Source organism: Pteropus medius, unplaced genomic scaffold, assembly GCF_902729225.1.
Source record: "Pteropus medius unplaced genomic scaffold, Ma_sr-lr_union100, whole genome shotgun sequence".
Taxonomy (NCBI): Eukaryota; Metazoa; Chordata; class Mammalia; order Chiroptera; family Pteropodidae; genus Pteropus; species Pteropus medius.
Window position 1 is genome coordinate 2,704,966 of NW_024342473.1, and position 14,587 is coordinate 2,719,552.

A 14,587-nucleotide genomic window follows, 5' to 3' on the forward strand; every position below is an offset into this window, starting at 1 on the left:
ATGAGCTGGAGCTGAGTATTTCCTTTTCTTCAGGTACGTTAGGTTCTGGTGAAATTGTTTCTCTTGAGGGCAGGCCTCCTTAAGAATAGAATGCTCTGGTATACTTCAAAGTGGTTCCTTTTTTCCCTCCTGCTGAAAGCTTGGGGCTTTTCTCCCATATTCACCATGAGGAACTGGTAGAACCACTAGAGGTAAAACTCACAAAAAAGTAGTAATCTCCTTATGACAGGCTCCTCCTAAAATTTTTAGCTCTCAGAGTTGTTTGTCCAGACTGAATCTCCAGCAATCTGTCAATTACAGTTTAGATTTTTTCTACCTCAGTATTGGTTCCTGGGGAAGTTTCTGCTCAGGGGTTTCTCCTCCAGTAAGTTGTGATTCTCTGTATCTGTTTGTCTCTCTAATTTTGGGATAGCTGATTTGATATGACCTAACTTCTCTTGTGGATCTAAGAATAGTTATTGGTTTTTCAGTTTGTTCAGGTATTTACTTGCTACCACGACATGATAACTTTTACTCCAGACTGCAAACTGGAATATGAAAAACTGATGTAGAAAGAGCCAACATTGAAGATCCATAGCAAAAGGATTTAAGAAGCTGATGTCAAGATAGTTGGCTATCCACTGAGGAAAAACATGACAATAGATTCCTACCTCACACTTTATAATTTTTATATTAATATAAAAATCAATTATTACTGGGTCAAAACTTTAAAGTAAAAAGGAAACTTTTAGAACTTTCGAAGACAATATAGAAGGCTACCATGATGAGCTTGGGATAGGAGAGAATTTCTTAAAACTCAAACAGTGTCAATCATACAGAAATTTGACTATATTTAACTAAGCTCAAATCAAGACTTTTGGCTTATTTTTTATCAAAAGATTCCATAAAGAGTATGATTATATGTCATAAATTGGAAGAAATTACTCTCAACACATACTATTAAAAATTATTAGTACCCAGAATATATAAAGAATCCTCTGATTCAATGATAACAAGGCATTCGTTATAAAGTTTGGCAAAGAGCAGAGTGTCATAGATGATGGCTGATAAAATTAAGATAAGTTGGGGTGAAGTCCAGGAATGTAATGTTTATACCAAAGTTTCCATTAACAGTATTAATTTAGAGTTAATGTATTAGGGTTTTAAAGATGGTTCTTCAAAGCTTATAACAACAGTAATAATTAATTGAGTGCTTACTATGTGCCAGGCACTGAGTTTAGTGTTTTTCATTTATTATTTTATTTAATCAGTATGCTTACTTTGTAAAGTAGTAGTATTATCTCTATTTTATGGTTGAAGAAATTGAAACTAAAAGAGCTTACTTAATTAACTTGCCCAAGGTCACAGAGCTAGTTTTTGTAGTCCTGAGAGTATAGTATAGGCCTTTCTGGTTTGTCTATAATTCTCTAGTGTAGATGATTCTTCTTTAGTAGACAGACATGGAAACAGAATTTTTGACTTATAAGCAATTTTCACAATTAGTGGCATCAACATTAATTTATATGCATAATAGTGTAATGAACCAATGCCAGTATTAAAAAAAAAGGGTGAAGAATTTCAGAGTTTCTGAGAATGTGCTGTTAGGATTTCCAGTCTAATCTTTTATCATGGTATTGTTATTTTTGACAGAAATGAGGAAAGAAAAAAAGGGAGAACTGGAGTCAAGAGCAGGTTACCTGAACATTTGTCTTTCTCTCTGTGTTATTTGAAGTTCCTCCTGCCCACCCCAGGGAACTCTGCACTATAACACTCTTAGGAATAACTGGTATATCACTCAGAATGAAACAGGATGCTAATGATGTATTCATACACTAAATTTTTTAAAAAGTCAGAATCTTGCCCCTTTTAACTCCTTAAAGCAACCAAAATCTTGCCCTTCAATACTTGAGTTAACATTGGGCTTTTCCAAAATGGAGACATGGTAACTCTCAGAGTGAGACAGGATCTAATAGTCTTGTTGTGAGATCTTGCCTCTTATAGTGCAGTACCCACTCGACATATAGTGGTTTCAATTTTGAGAAACTCATTGTCTCTTAAGGTAGCTCCATCTTTCTTCAAAGAGCTCTAATTGTTAACAACAAAAACAATGATAATAGCTCATATTTTATTGAGAATTTATGATGTGCTAAATGCAATACATAAATTTTCTCATTTATCTCCATAATAGCCTCTGTGACATATATACTATTATGATCTCTAATTTACTGTTGAAAAACATGGATGTTTTGATCTATTTATCACAATTTTAACATCTGCAGACTAAACTCTAATTCACCTGGCAACACTCACATGTTAGAAAACAGCACAAAACATTCAGTTAAACTTCAGCTCCTTTGGATTAAACTTTTTAAAAATGTTTAATTGATTTTCTACCTTCCATTATTGTAGAAAATGTGGAATCAGGTAGACATCTAATTGAATGGAAGAAGGAAGGAAAGAGAAGATCTTTATTTCTTAGCACTTAAAGAGTGACATCCTAGGACCTTTCTGTGTCCTCTTTTATGCTGTCTTCATGGTTCCACCCACTTTTTCTAAGATGCTAGGTTGGATCTATAGCAAAGAAAAATTTTTTTCTGTACTCTGCCATAAGTTTTCTACATCAATATTTGCAGAAATTGCACAGATTCCAAGAATTATGGATTTCTAAACTACTTTAGAAATGTTTATAGGTATTTTAGAAATGTTTATAGGTAATCATTCACAAGAAAATAGGAGCAAAAATAATCATGACAAACATCAGCAAAATGGAGGTATTCATAAAGTCAGTCAATGTTGGTTTCTCTCTAATGAATTTTTGGATGTTCTTTTTAACAGCCTGAGTTAATTTTTTTGTATATTTATGTAAAATTATGTATTTTTGCAAAAATCTACTTATCTTTTGGACCATATCTAAAAGATTCAACTTTTTTTTAAGGCAACAGAATTACTTTTAAACTACCTGATGTCATTTTGACCTTAAGATTAGTATTTTGTTATAAGATTAGACATTTATAATCTTCAATTTTGAATTCTTAAGACATAAGAGATGGCTAGAAATTTGAAGCTTTAGTATATTTTAACCTCCCCTTTTTTTCTTAAAATCACAAACACTATACCTTACATACATAAAAATTGGGTGAGCTGTGGTCTTATAGTTGGATATTTAATCTAAGCCATGAGAAATGATTAAATCTGTCTTTATTAATGTCTATTTTAGAAATCATACACCAAGAAGCAATATTTTCAAATTCCTAAGGTCCATACAGCTCTGTCAAATGTCGGGAAAGGGAAGGCCGTTTAATGGTAGAATGATCATGTCCATTTTCCAACTTATAGCCATATGTTACATGTGACTGACTAGTGCCAGCCCACACTAAAGCTGTTCTGACAATGGTGAACTGTCTCCAAGAAGAGAAAGAAAGCCCTACAGGCAGATGGCCAGTTTAAGAATAAAAATTAGGCTACAGTCTTCATTTATTCTGTTCTCAGGCATAAATGAAAACTTAGTTAACCAAAAAAGTCAGATGTATTTTGAGCATCTTACATGGTAAGTGAATGGGTTCTACCTACACTTCCAGTTCAATCAGAACTAAGTTAAAATAATTCTCAACACTACTATCATCACTTCAGAATCACTTGTCTTGAGTCAACCTGTCAGTATATTCTCACTTCCTTGAAAAATGCATAATAATCTTATTTAAAATCATAGTTTCATGACGCCAAACAAGCTGACACAGTTTCTTGCTGCTCGCTGTTATGGTATTACTCCTGAGCGATACCTTATCTATAGCAATACCATTGTTTTATATTATCTGATTTCTGAACAAACACTTCAGTTTATTTTTGGATCACTCTTTTGGCAGATTGTGATTTATTTATGCATTATTTCCAATTTCCAGGGATCAATTTTGGTAAGAAAAACAACAGAACTGAACATCTAAATCCCCTACTGAGTTTCAAGAAACCCACCTATTCCAACCTCTAATAACCTCTGTTACCTGGTTTGTTAATCTGGGTAGCCATGAATTAGAGTATCTTAAAGTATCGTGTTTTGATTTAGCTAAATAGAAAATACTGGTTGGGAAACACACACACATACTATAACAACAACAACAACAACAACAACAACAACAAACAACAAAACTATCATTGCTACCTACGACGACGATGACGACGATGGGATATTTTGATGCTCATATATAGACCCTAGACCTAAGTATTTATACTAATTATCATTCAAAAATTGATTCTCTCACGTGTCACACCTTAGGCATGGCTGATTATTCATGTCTAAAAGAATCTGTTTTTCAAGAGATTTATCATTCAAGGTTTACATTATACATTCATCTGGAGAGCAGATTTCCAGAAAAACAAAATATCTTAAGTAGCCTCGAACTCAGAGTATCAAAAAGAGAAGAAGAGAAAAAATGTAATCATTTATCAGTAAAATCAATGGTAATCACCAAGGAGAGAAAAGAGTTTATAGACTAAATGAAATGCATTGAGAATGGCTTATTGATGATCAGAAGGAAGAGATGTTCACAAGGAAGGAAGAAAATTTTGAGAAAAAGGTAAGAGTCACGGAACAAGAAAAGAGGCAAATAAATTGCAGAGGAGGATGAGAGTGGCAGGTAGTCAAATGGTAAAATAGGAATAAAGGAACGACATTATCAGAGATCAAGAATGAGAGAGACAAAGCTGAGAATTAGCGAGGAGGGAGAAAATTTTCAGTGTAGCAACAAGCAGACTGATACAACTCGTTGGCATTTTACCAATTTTCTTCCTTTTTTTATCCTGGAAGGCACAAGTAATATAAAATACCTCTGAAATCTAGTGTGTCATTTAGTGCATTACTTTAAGGAGGATGATGAAAATTTTAGACTCCACATTTTATTATTTAATCTTTTTTGCAACATTACATACATTACATTATATTAAATAATATTGCAAAATAAAAGCTAAAACAGACTAGATCTGCTGCAGATAGTAAATTAACTAAAGCCATTGCACTCTGTTAAAAGCCATCTTTTTCTAATAGTGGACTACTGGTTTTAGACTAAAATCTTTCCCCAAGTGACCTGCACAAAATTGACATGGGAAGGAATACTCTTGCTGGTAGAAAGAAGCTCAGCTCTTATCCATGAAAGATTAAGGTTCACTATTCACTGAGAGGTGAAAGAGAGGATTTGATTCCGGCTTCATATCTAATGCTGTGTGGCCCACAGCCTTCTGTGGACTCTAGGGCAATTCCTAAGGTAATGAGTTTGTCAAATGACCAATTTATATCAAATTTATAAAATATTTATTTACTAAAACTTAGTTTATTTTAGCTTTTTAGAAAATTTTTAGCAATGCTACAGATGAATTTGAAGGGAGCCAAGACTCTGGGGTTCTGGAGCCTTTAATTTCTCTCTGTTCTTTAGTCTCCCCCTCTGCAGAGTCCATATCTCAGGTTGTGCTGTGTCTAGCTTCAGGGATAAAGCAGAGAACTATTAAAATCATCTCGTTTGATACAAATTATTGTAAATGCTATAAATAGTTAAAATACAGTTGATTAAATAGGTAAATTTGATCACTTTCCAAAAACCGGGGAAGGAAATTCTAAAAATGTTAAAGTGTCAAAAATTAAAAAATGCCAATTTTCAAATATTAGAAAAAAATCAGTGTAAACTATTCAACTTCCAAATTAAAATTATGGTTATGTTCATAAAAGAAAATAGTAAGAGAATATATTCAAGAGCAATAGAGTCATAATATACAAGCACGAAGAACATGTTCATTAGAATAATCCATTCTGTGACTTTGGCTTTTGAAATTTTAGTCCCCTTCTAAAATTAAAAAAATACTATTTGCTGAATGTTTCATGAGGAATATGTACATAAGCAAATGTATTTATATTAATTATTCAATAAGATTATTTCTTAAAAAATAAGTTTTCAGTAAACTTTAAATTTGGCGATTGTATAAATCAATCATTTGGCAAATTAGTTCTTCAGTGAATTACATTTTCATGAATGGGACTACTTCAACTTTCTTAAGTTGACACTGTGTTTCAAAAACCGAAATAATTACCAATATTTAAAAGTCAAGGAATTTCTTGGAAAGCTCTGAATTATAATACTATCTCTTAAAGACTCAAAAATATGCAACACTGAACTTACATTTTTATTCACCTTTGTTAGCTAGACTTAAATATGGACACTCCTTGGCAGGGCCAGTGGCAGGGTGACCATATGGCCAGTGTGCTCATGACAGTTCTGGTTTATGCTTGTTTTCCTGCTATAATTTTTAGTAGTGCCCGCTTTCACTATTATAAGTATTCAATGTGACAGGTAAATCATATGATCACTCTACATAGTGATCTCTAGTTCTCTGTAGTAAGTTTATACAATACCCTTTTATCTTGTATTTGGCATCCTTCACACCATCTGCCTGGGCTTTGTAAGTGTTTGAGTGTGTTATTCCTAATCTTCTATCCAGCTATCTAGTTCATGTATGAAGGAAAACACAGCTAAGTCTTCTTCCATGATGGATAAAAAACTTTGTAAGCCTTTTCTTTTTAATGTTATCTTCCATTTGTTTCTTTTTACACAACATGGTTTTAACTAAAGATTCTGTGCAATGTCGTCCATTTTTTGCTTTATGGATCTTCACTATGAGGGGTATGGTACGATCACATAACTTTAACTACTGTGTGCATACTTTCATATTTATCTTTCAACCAGAGTTATACTAACAATTTCATGTTATATTTTCTTACTGATAAAGCTAAATGGTTATTAACCACCAACTCCAAAACTAGTTAACTTAATTTACAGATCCCAAGCTGGTGCCAAATGCAATGCTAAACACCAAGCACATGGAGATGAAAGACATTTTGCCATTTGTGTTATCAAGGAGTCACTAGTTCTCTTTACAAAATAGATGGTCTTGGCTTTTGTTTGTTTTTGTTTCACATCTCGGCACATTCTTTTCTTGTCTTATCATCTTTCTTAGAAAGATGTGCCAAATGATATGCACGTGTGTGTATGTGCATGTGTGTGTGTGTGTTAGTATTGGGGGAAGAGGAACAGATTGTAGCAAAGACATTCTACTTCAACATGTATACTTTTACATGCATAGAAACAGAGATGTGTTAAACAGCTAGACTACTTGCTATTGCAGGTAAGGCCTCAGAAGTTTTTTGTTTCTTGGGGGGTTACAGCAATCTCAATTTAGATTTGTGTTATGAAAATGTGATTTCATCACTTTAACTATTGCCAATTGTCTTCTCAAGGATGACTACCATCCTTGTAGAGCCTAAACTGAAATAAGCATTCTTAGTTTTGTTCAGTTTTGTACCATCTATAGATTCTTGCTCTTTCTTCCAGTAGGATGTTACTGAAAAGATATTGACCCATAAAATAAAACAACCTGCCAATTGCCATCAACCTGACTGATACCACACATTCAACGGGGAGTACCAATTCCTCTAGCCTTGCTGGTTGAGAATCTGGGCTTTTATGAAACTGTCTTGGGAATATTTTCTGGCTTATTCACTAGGAATTCCTTCCTACGTAGAGCTGGTTAGGCTCAGAAAACTTTAGATAACTCGATTTCCAAGTATTGGTTATAAATACTTAATTTAGATCAGATAGAACATGAGCCACTTCACTGGGAATCATGATTTTAAAACATCTTAAATCACATAAAAATGTCATGATTTTTTATTTGGTAGGTACTTCTCAATCTTAGAAACATGATTACTTGGCATCCTAGAGGAAACAAGCTCAATTTGTTGGCTTTTCCAATGAGTTTTAATATAATGTGCTTATAAGATACCCGAACCAAATTACCCAAATCTCTCAAGAAATTAATTGATAAACATGAAAGCTTTATATATTGATTTATATTTACTATTTTACATTATAACTAATAATTAAGATACTAAAATTTTTATGTTCACTGTTCATAGTTTCCCTTAGGGGAAGAGAAAGATGATCAATACTATACGTTGAGGGCTATAATGTTGTGTATTGAGGGTTTATCAAGGACATCAAGATGAAAAATACTTGTATCTGAAAGTAATGGTATCTAATTCTCTGTTGGAAATTCCATACCAGCGTAACCAACAATTACCAGGAATGTTCTCAAGGAGCATCGTCAGTCACCAAATGTTATTAAACAGATATACTTATTACACCGCAGGGATACACATGTCAATGGTGATGGATATTCAGTACCAATTTTACATGCAAATGATAAGAAATTCCTAATTTTCAAGTTTTTGTTTTTTATTTGTTTGTTTTAGGACCCATAAATAATTTTTGTCATTATTTTAACTCAAACAGGCTGAACACAATTAAGTTATAATTAATGATATGTTGGTAACCTGACTCTTCCCCAAACCAAAAAAGCCTGGTTTTGTAGTATTTGCCTATTTCCATAGTGTAAATTCTCCCAGAAGTACTAATTTCTCCTACAGCTTTCTAGAATCTGTACAAGTTGACCCCAGCACACCACTGGCAGCTTTTTACTAGTTGCATCTTGTGCTGGGGTTGCAATGAGCCTTCTGCTATTGATCTTTTGCTTAGATTATGAAGACACATTAATAAAACGCGTCTTAAGAAACATTGTTTTACAGATAACTATAACATTAATAAATTGATAAGAAAAAAATTGATAAAGGCCTATTTTAATTTTTAAAAATGGACATTAAATAGGTATTGTGGCATGTTAGTTGTTTGACTGCAAAGTGTGAGAAGTTGGGGTTAATTCTGCCTTCCATATCCATCATTTAATTGAGTTCAGATAACACCTATGACCATCCTACATAAACAGAATTCATGTCAACCTCATGGTATCAATTTTATGGAACCATTCGATTATCTACTTAAATTCCTTAAACTTCATTTTCCAAGAAAGTGTTATTTGAAAATGTTCTAGAGACAGTAACCACCTGCAACCTAAGCCCCCCTCCCTCACCTCTATTAGAAACCACCAACACTTTCTTGCTAAATTCCTGGAGTGGTAAAGAAAAAGCATGTACCTTCCATTGGAAGATGAGAAAAATTTTTGAGAGAATTAATCAAAGAGAAGGGAAGTCTGATATGATGAACTTGATTAAAGAAGAAAAATGCCTTGGTTGTCACAGGTGAGAAGGAATTCTGAATACAGCATCGAGGCTGTTGCACAATTCCTGCAATCTTTTGCCATAAATCTAGGTTCTAGGGATGAGAATATTAAGAGCTATTTCATTAAGTTTTTATGAAATATATTTAAATTCAAGAGACGATATTTCAGGACACCTCTAAAAACCCTTGGAGTTATAACTGATGCCATCTCCTCCAGAAATGGGCTCCTGGAGTCCTTTTTATGGGGCTAGATTTCATTTTTAGAACTCAAGAAGGAGATGGCCATAGAATTGTGTCATTACAACCAGTACTAGGAATGTACTTGAGAACTAGAGGTCAAGTTCATTTCTAATTTTCCATGGAAGTTTTCCCATCATTATCAATGAGCTCATGGCTGGAAAGTTTGAATTTTACTAAGAGCTATGAACACAGAATAGCTTTAATTAAAGAAAAAGATAGTCAATAATTGTTTGTTTGACGTTTATAAGACAATAATTCTGGTAAAATCATATTCCGAGAGAAATGGAAAGTTCTGTTATGCTATTACCAGAAGCTGAGAATAAAATTAATTTAACTTGAAATAAATCTTCACAAAAGTTATAACAAACATACCGAGCAGCTTCTGAATATCTCTCCAGACATCTAAACACTGTTGCCTGACGAAGATGATTTCGGAAATAGGCTGGGTTTAAAACAATGCTCCTGTAAAAAGATAAAAGAAACACAAATGTTATTAGGTTTTAAAAAGACAACTACCAGAAGTGTATAGGAATGAAATAACATGCATCCAATTTTATCTACTATATATTTTAAAAAGTACTAATGAATGAAGCCTTTTCCTCGCTGTAATTGTCAGTGAAGACAAATAAACAAGCATTATTGAAAAGCTAATTAAGGTTGCATGATAAAAGCAATTTTATTTATGGAACTGGAAATCTTTTATAGATATGACAATGACAAAGAGGTTGAATTCAAGTTATATTACATATAAGATGTGATCTTATTTTATTTGCTTATGTCAATAAATCAGGCAAAAATCACGGGTTCTTTATGGTATGTCAACCTATAATGAAAGAGAAGGTTATTAGTTGCTGAATTTCAGTTAAAGGAACTGGAATTTGGGTGACATGTTCATTTGCACTCCATATTTAGTTTCTATGTCTTCCCCTAGCTGGATGACATGGTGGAATGGAAGGGACGTTATACTCTTAAGGACTCTGGTCTTGACCTTGCCACTTTTGGTAAGGCTGTTATTCACTTTGGATTTCCATTTTCTCTTGAAATAACAAGGTTTGACTTGTGGATAAGATGATCAATCTATGCTTACTTCTTGATTCCTCCATCATTTCGTAGAGCGCTGGAGCCTCAACCCAAGCCCAGATGAGAAGATAATCTCTCTCCAACTGCCTTCTTCCCCTAGAGATAATCTGGTGGACATTTTTTCTTTCTTGCTTTATTGAGAGCTAGGCGCAGTTCGAAGTATTTGATATAATGAGGTGAAATGGATAGATGGAGTCCATAGCCCATCACCGAAAGAAGAGATATCCATTAGTAAAAGTTTGAAATGTAGTTTATGTTAATAGTGCATGGTATGTTATTGATGTGGGGTCCAAAATGTTACAGAACTAATGTAGGATTATTAAGTAACCTTCTTGTGGGCCTGTTTTTATAAATTGATGATAATCACTCAGAATTAATTTATTATTGACTTAAGTGGTTCTTAATCTTTTTTCTGAGAGATTCATAGGGCTTTTTGAGAATCAGATGAAGCTATAGACTTCTGTCCAGTATAAAATACATATTGCTTATGGAAACAATAAAATAGAAAAGAAATATCTATCTGGCCCATGTAAAATTATAAAATTATATGATGATGAGATAGTTTGATTAAATAACTTAGCTCACTTTAAGCACAAGTAAACAGAAATCAAGGAGGTTAAAGGACCTCTCTAAAATTATATACAACTAGTTAGTTGAAGAATTTTAAGTTTATTGTATTTGCCATCTCTAGCCACAGCACATTGTATTATATGTTTCTGCCTCTCCTATAATGATTTCTGAATTAGATGGGCCTGAGTTAGTGAAGTTTTATTGTATTCTATGACTAATAATTTGTACAAAGAAATACATCAATTCCCCCAAGAACAAAAATTGTTTGCTTTGGTGATTTCTGATTAAAATGTTGGAAATTTAAAAACCATTTTATGAGTTTATTCCATGTCAGTACTGAACTGCTGATATCTATGATTAATTAAGTTAATTCAGAAAAAGAATATGTTTATAAAGCATGTTTATATATTTTATCCCTGTAAAAATAACCTTGTAAAAGTAGATCAGAGTGAATAAGAGCAGAGCTCTGTCTAGTGGCCTGGGTCTTCCAAGTCTAACCAAAATATTTCCTTTCACATCAAAGATTATTTTTTTCCTCTTATTTTGTAATCATGCATTCACTTATGCATTTTTATTAGTGCCTACAAATGGGACAAAATCCTTACTGAGTGGATGTTTGTAGCCTTTGACATCATTTGCCCGTTATGTAGTGTTCTGGCTTTGTTAAGCTGTTCTCTAACTATCTTGCTCTGCCCAGATTCTTTTGCCCAAAATGGGTTAGACTGGAGAGAAGGATGGGAAGTGGTAGTAGGAGTAGTAGCAGGAGTAGTAGTGAGGGAAAGGTTTAGTAAAAGAGAGGCAGAATGGAGAGGAAGAGTCATTAAAGTGGCTCTTGATGTAGGTGGAGGAGGAGATTTTTGTGAGTAGCAAGGGTTGGTGAAGTAAACACTGTTTGAGCGTGATGTTAAAGAAGGATGGATTTTTAAAAAATTGCTTGTAAATACAAGTTCTTTTCATGGTCTTGAAAAAATATAGAGGACATGACTTTAGAAATCACTATTGCTAGACTGGATTAGATTATTTTAACCATAACACCACCCTATGATGAATCGTAAGAGGCACCCAAAGAAGAGCTGGACCCAGTTTACCCTAAGAGGTGGAGGTATAATTGTAAAAAACATTTAGAAATTTGGGATGAGATATTGTATCTGGCAATTTATTATCTTTGACTCTCTTATAATTATTGCAGCATTCACTGTGTGCTTATAATATGTTCTGTTAGATATTTGGCAAGGAAATTCAAATGGTGATTGTGAAGCCTGATGTTTACATTTTTACTATTTTATTTGATGCTTTCTAAAATGACATACTCTTTTAAAGATGTATTTTACGTAGTGTACAGCTTGTGGAGGAAATGTTGATTTAGCCTTTAAAAAATTCTTAGTCATTTATCATTTGATGGCATTTGGGGAGCTGTAGGAGGCCATCTATGACCAAAATGGACTATCTGACTAGAGCTGTAGTGAAAACAAAAACAAAAAACCTACAATTATAATCAGAGAGAGAAGATATCTGTTCTGGTAGGTCTGATTTTATCATAGAAGAAATAACTCTGAATTAACTATGCTGATAGGGCTTTTGATAAAAAAAGAGAACCATGTTAGAGAAAATAACTAGATTATAGAAATCATTGAATTTTTGCCAGAAGAGTGGAGAGATAGTGTTAGCAATGGGCCATGATTATTCATTCAATTGACTAACCCTTATTTTAAGAGAATGGGGTCATGTAAAGTAATAAATATTATAATGGATAAAAGTTTATTTTCTTAAAAATTAAAACTTTTTTTTCAATTATAGTTGAAATTCTATATTATATTAGTTTCATATATATAGCATAGTGGTTAGACATTTATATAACATATGAAGTGATTCCCCCCGATAAGTCTAGTACCCCCTTGACATCATACATAGTTATTATAATATTATTGGCTATATTCCCTATGCTGTACTTTATATCCCCATGACTATTTAGTAACAGCCAATTTGTACTTCTTTTTCACCCAGCCTCCCAACTCCCTGCTCACCTGGTGAAAGTTTATTTTCTTTATCAATTTTGTCCCTGTGGTATATATTGTTTTTTATTATTTCTACTTATGAATGCTTTAAAATTTATCTTTTTAAAATTTATCTTTTATATTAAAATTAACAGTTTTATATGTGTATGCATGCATGAATGTGCACTTGTTTTAAATCCTAAAGTTATAATGCTGTGAGGCCAGAATATAAGTCTATATATAAGTCTACTGGTGATTATTTGAGGTATCTCAATTCATTTGTTAAATAAATGCTCTCAGTTTTTTGATATACTGCTTTTATTATATACAAAGTTCATATGCATGCTTTGATCGAGGGCTAGATTTTATGCTCCATGCTTTTGATTTGTCTGTTTCTGTGATAGAAATTGTTTTAATTATTGTCATTTTAAAATACACTTTAATTTCTGGAAGGGAAAGAAGTGCCTAATGTCCTCTTTGTGAAAAACTTTGTTATCTAATATGTCATATTTATTCTTCCTGATGAACTCTATAATCTTCATTTTTTTTAAAGTTGCAGAAAAACAGCATTTAGTGGTTTTCATGGTGTTAAAAGCATTAGATTAATTTTAGGAAGAAGAGATATTTTTATATTTGTATTTCCATCTAAGAATGTGATATTTCTCTTCTTAATTCAAATATTCTTTTATGCTTCCTAGTAATATTTTTCTTGTTAATTCTTAAGTTTTAAAATTATACATGAGAATATAGGTGAATATATGTATATATGCATATATGTTTATATGTGTATATGTACATATATACATCTTACCACTCAAAGTATGATTAGATACACCTGGATTAGAAATATAAAATCTCGATCTCCCATTGTACAAACCTACCGAAGCTTCATTTTAATAAGATCCTCAGGTGATTTGTAGGTACATTAAAGTTTGTGAAGCACTACATATATACATAATAAGAATAAGATTTTTTTCTCTTTATATTTCCTAAGCTATTGTTAGCATTTAGGTATGTACTTTAAAAATACTTATTTTTCATCTTATGACTTAGTGTTGTAGTAATTTAACTTTATTCCCATCATCTGCAAATAATGATGTTGGTACTGCTTTTCAATGTTTACATCTTTTTATCTTACTGCATAGGATAAACTTATTTATTTATTTTTAATTTTTAAAATAAATTTATTTAAATTAGTTTCAAGTATACTGTACATTGGTTAGACACCTATATTGTTCATAAAACGACTCCCCCAATTGCTCCCTTCCTCCCCTGGCCCTCCATTTAGCCATCATATTAATGCTAAATGCATTTCCTGTGCTGTGCTCCCTGTGCCCAACTACCAACTACTAATTTGTACTTCTTTAATCCTTCACCCCATTCTCCCAGTCTCCCAACCCCGCTCTGTCACCAAATTGTCCACTATATTTGTGAGTCTGTTTTTGATTAGTTTGTTCTTTTTGTTCCTTAGATTCCACATATAAGTGAAATCATATGGTATTTATCTTTCTCTATCTGACTTATTTCACTCAGCATAATAACCTCTAGGACTATCCATGTCATTGCAAATGGTAGGACTTCATTTTTTTTAATGAAATGGCTGAGTAATAT

At 32.8% G+C, this 14,587-nt stretch overlaps 1 protein-coding gene across 4 annotated transcripts in view; it reads right to left on the reverse strand.

Moving 5' to 3' along the window:
* SPATA16 (spermatogenesis associated 16) overlaps nucleotides 1-14,587 on the reverse strand; it is a 224,298-nt gene that overhangs the window by 117,103 nt on the left and 92,608 nt on the right. For all 4 annotated transcript variants that reach the window (XM_039865074.1, XM_039865071.1, XM_039865072.1 and 1 more), the window contains one exon: nucleotides 9,705-9,794. In XM_039865074.1, coding sequence (XP_039721008.1) covers nucleotides 9,705-9,794 — 90 coding nt within the window. The remainder of the gene's footprint in view (nucleotides 1-9,704; nucleotides 9,795-14,587) is intronic.